The sequence below is a fragment of the Octopus bimaculoides genome, chromosome 13 (genome assembly GCF_001194135.2).
Source record: "Octopus bimaculoides isolate UCB-OBI-ISO-001 chromosome 13, ASM119413v2, whole genome shotgun sequence".
In the NCBI taxonomy this organism is placed as follows: Eukaryota; Metazoa; Mollusca; class Cephalopoda; order Octopoda; family Octopodidae; genus Octopus; species Octopus bimaculoides.
Genome location: NC_068993.1, coordinates 9188045 through 9192845, shown reverse-complemented (window position 1 = coordinate 9192845; position 4801 = coordinate 9188045). Strand labels below are relative to the sequence as shown.

Here is a 4801-nt window from a genome sequence, read left to right as displayed (position 1 = left end):
TATAGGAACACTCTTTTTTCACACTAAAAAAAACTATTCTCTTTTACATAGTAACTTCATTCATTTTTTTCTCTTAAAATGGCTCCTCAATTTTTCTCTCCAGTGTTATAAAAATTAAAGAGAAGGACCTTCCACAAATTCTCTCTCTCTAAAACTTTCTGTATAAAACTCATAATCCTCTTCCCCATGTAAATTCTTTCTTGTATAACTTTTCCTCTTTTGCATGCTTCATCTCCAACAAAAAAAAAAAAAACCTTTATCACACACACACACAAAAATTGATCTTTCCTGATATTTTCCCCCACAAAACTTTCTCTGCAATGTAAACCATTTCCCAGAAGATTCCACAACACCACCTCTTGTAAGGAAAGGAAATAAACAAAGAGCATATCTGTTCCGACAAACCTTTCCTTCTAACCCCTGCTTCCATCGTTACACAAATCTCCAACAAATCTCTCCTATGAAAAAATACCCTATTTTACCTCAGCCTCAATGTGGTTACTCAACCTTAAGGAAATAGCAGCCAAATTCCCCTCAAAGTTACTCTATTATCTAAAATAAAACAAAGTATATATTAAGCAAATAGATGAAGGTGGTCACAAACAGAATAGGGGCTTCAGATGGCTCTTTTGATTTGCTGATGGCAAGACAGCATCAATAGTGTGGGTGCCATGAAATATATACACTCTGTAAAGTGGTTGGTGTTAGAAGCCATGCAAAAAATTAGAGATTGGGGGAAGATGTGATCCTCCAACTGGTTGAATCCAGTCAAACCATCCCACACATACCAGTATGGAAAGCACATGTAAAATGGTGTAAGTCATCTAAGAGGCCATAAATCAGGTAAAAATGCAATCGTATATCTGTCAATAAGAGTGGGTATATTATTCAAAGTATACAGTATTATATATCCATTACAGCCAATCTTACCAATCAGTTTCGTGCTAGGAATTCAACGGCGTGTTAGGTAACAATCCAATTATGTAACTCTGCACTCATCAGAGGTAGCCGTTATGGAATGTGAGCACATAAGTGCACAAAACAAGGTGGAAAAAATAGTACTCAAATAGCAAAGGTAGAGTAATATGCTTTTATTAAAGCTGCAAAATTATCACAAAAGCTGTTACTCAGAGTTTCACATTGCCATTTGTTGGACAGTTGTGATGGAAACTGTCTGAGGAATGGGAGGAAAAGTGTATATATACATATATGTATATTAGTTATAAGGATTGAATAGAATCTCAGTGCCTCAACATGTAGGACACCAGAAATGGCTAGGTATGGTAACATAAAGTTCACAGTGAGGCATCAAGTGTTGTTGGGGTACTGTAGATATATATACAAGTACAAAATACAATTTAAACTGTAGATCAGACACTGGGGTTGGTCTATGGTCTGGCATACGTATAAAAGCAGTGCCCTAATATGGTTGCAGTCATATAACTGAAGCAAGCAAATAAAAAATAAAAATATATAACCAATATTTTTTTTTGTTTTTCAGGCCAATCACACATTGACCATGACAATATGGAGTACCATCTACATATGGAAATTTGGAAAGGTAACATCACTACTGCACTGACTTGGGCCAAGGAACGAGAAGAGTTGAGTGACTGGCTTGTTGCCATGGCACCATTAGGTGAGGCACTTTTTATTCTAAATTTCCACTGTCGGTTTGTAATGGTTTTTTAAAATCATTTGTGAAAATTTCAATTTTGTTGTATCTTGGGAGGATCATTATGCCAATAATAAACACATGTGCTGGTTGTAATTCACTTCTTTTATTATTTATTAGTAACTTGATGAACCATTTTACTTATTAACTAATCAGTTGTTTGATTAATTGTTTGGTCAATCAGATTTCTCAAAGTTCTTTCATCGCCATTCATAACTTCATCAATGTATGCCTTCTCTAATCCAAGTCTATTTACATATCATTGATGAGGTTGTGAATAGCAATGAAAGGACTTTGGACAAATTTAGCTGATTGGCTGAACAAACAATCAAGTAATTGATTAGTCAATTGGTTAACTGATTAGCCAATTAGCTAATAATAATAATAATAATAATAATAAAAGAAGTGAAATTGGACCAGTGTGTGTGTTTATTATTGGCATAACGATCCATCCTAAGATGCAACAAAACCAAATATAAAAACAAATGCACTGCACTCCAACCTATTGTCTGTACAATCTTCCAGTAGCATCTTGTAAGCACGTCTTTCTTAATCTGAGTGGTATCTATATTGTCTTCATGTGGAGCAATTAATTCAACATCTCTCTCTTCATATATATATATATATATATATATATATATATATATATATATGTATATATATATTTATATACATACATACTACTCCATCAGACAGAAGAAAACGAAGAGAGCATAAAAGAAAATATGATAAATAGATGTATTCTCTTTTTTCTTCCTTTCTTTCTCTCATATTTTCCTTAGTATCTCCTCTCTCTCTCTCCCTCCCTTTACTTTTCTAATTCTTTCTTATTCTTTCTCTCACCATTCATGTCTCTGTCTATCTCCCATATCTTATATGATTACATATAAGATATGTAATTTGAGAGCATAACTGTTGCAATTTTCAAGAATTTACTGTTGGTTTTGACATTGACTGGAAACATACACGCCATCGTGTAACGATGTTTTCTGTGCGTGTGAGTGAATATAAATGAGCATAATGTATATGCAAGTATTCATGTGTGTGTGTGTGTGTGTGTAGAGGTTTTGATAATACAAACAGGAAAATAGAATTCAGAGCATAAATATATATATATTCTTTTACTTGTTTCGGTCATTGTGCTGCAGCCATGCTGGAGCACCACCTTGAACAATTTCTAGTCAAACAAATTGACTCCAGTACTTATTTTTTTTTTGGTTTTAAGCCGGTACTTATTCTATCATTTTCGTTTGTTGAACTGCTAAGTCACAGGGATGTAAACAAACCAACACCATTGTTAAACAGTGGTGGGGGACAAACAAAGACACATACAGACACGTGTGTGTCTATATATATATATATATATATATGTGTGTGTGTATATATATATATATATACAAGCCCCACACCAGGTGGCGGGATGTGATTCTGGAAGATCTGCAGAGGCACAGTGTCATCTTGGAGGATGCAGAGGAGTTGATACAAGACCGCCAACCTGGTATGACCCCAGCTCCATGAAGCAAAAGCATGAAGCGAAGAAGTGTATATATATATATATATATATATATATATATATATATATAGAACAGGTTTCTTTCATTTTCCATCTACTAAATCCACTCACAAGTCTTTCGTTGCTCCATGGCTATAGCAGAAGACATTTGCTCAAGGTGCCATGCAGTAGGACTGATATTTTTTTGTATTTAATTGGCAGAAGTGACAAGATATATATAGCTTATTCACATTCCTTCAGTGGAGTTTTGTATCTTAGTTAGAAGCCAACTCCTTCAAATAATTAAAAATAGATGAGTACATACATACATACATACATACATGCATGCATGCATGCATGCATGATGGTAGTGCTCCTGCTTGGCCATTGCCCATTGATTGCAACCAGTAAAAGAATATATAAGAGTATGTGCAATTTAATATTTAAATTTCAAATATCTTTAAATTATTTTTACTGTCATTTAACTAAGACTTAGCTTTTGCACTTTGTATTTTCTTCTGCTATATTTCTTGCAAGGGTATTGGCTTATTCTTTGCCCTTCCTACATTTAACATCAACTGCTCGTTAAAGTTAAAATATCTCATTAGCGCTTTTGTTACCATATTTCTCTTGAAGTACGCTACCTTCATTTCGATGAATTTTTACAATATTGAAGAATTTAGTAAATTAATTTCCATGGGTGCAAGCATGGCTGTGTGATAAGAAGCTTGCCTACCAACCACATGGTTCCAGGTTCAGTCCCACTGTGTGGCACCTTGGGCAAGTGTCTTCTACTATAGCCTCAGGCTGACCGGTGCCTTGTGAGTGGACTTGGAAGACAGAAACTGAAAGAAGCCTGTCGTATTGTGTTAGTTTGTGTGTCACAGTCTCTTTGCCTTGACTTTGTGTGATATTTGTAAATAAGTGTCAATCATGGGAATATATTACCTTGCTTGAAAACAGGCAAAGTTTGGTGACAGGTATGGCATCCAACCATAGATAACTTGCCTCAAACTCCATCCAACCCATGCAAGCATGGAAAAGTGGACACTATGATGATGAGGAGGGGGGGATAATTAGCACTCAAGCTTGGACTTTTCATGCTTAGATGAAGCCTAAGCCTCCAGGGCAGTGGTTCTCAACCAGGGTCCATTTGGCCCTTGTGGGTCAATATAAGATTTCATTGTTAAAATCTATTTGCAATAATTTGGTTATATTTCTACAATACACAAAATGTTTTAGTAGCTATTTTTCATACAATTCCTAATAACATTTAATTATAAAAATATAATTATAGGTTTTTTTTTTAAACATCAAATGGCTATGACAATCCACCCAAGTAAAAGAGAAATCAGAGGGTCCATAGGGAAAAAATGGTTGAGCACCTCTGAAATAAACCAGCAGCAGGGTCCATATGGCTCTTAGTGTGGGTACATATCAGATTTTGTTGTTGAAAATTTTATGCAGTTCCCAATATTTAATTATGACAATATAATAGAATTTTTTCTTGAATATCAAAAGGCTGTGAGGATCCATTTGAGTAAAACAGGAATCTAAAGGGGCCTTAGGAAAAAAATAGTTGAAAACCACTGCCTTTTGGGAGAAGGGGGTGCCACTCAACAACAAATTGAGGA

General features: G+C 34.9%; 1 protein-coding gene across 1 annotated transcript in view; it reads left to right on the top strand.

Annotated features, from left to right (window-relative positions):
- LOC106875942 (gem-associated protein 5) overlaps positions 1–4801 on the top strand; it is a 392253-nt gene that overhangs the window by 336277 nt on the left and 51175 nt on the right. Inside the window, exon 19 of the mRNA XM_052972568.1 lies at positions 1502–1639. Coding sequence (XP_052828528.1) covers positions 1502–1639 — 138 coding nt within the window. The remainder of the gene's footprint in view (positions 1–1501; positions 1640–4801) is intronic.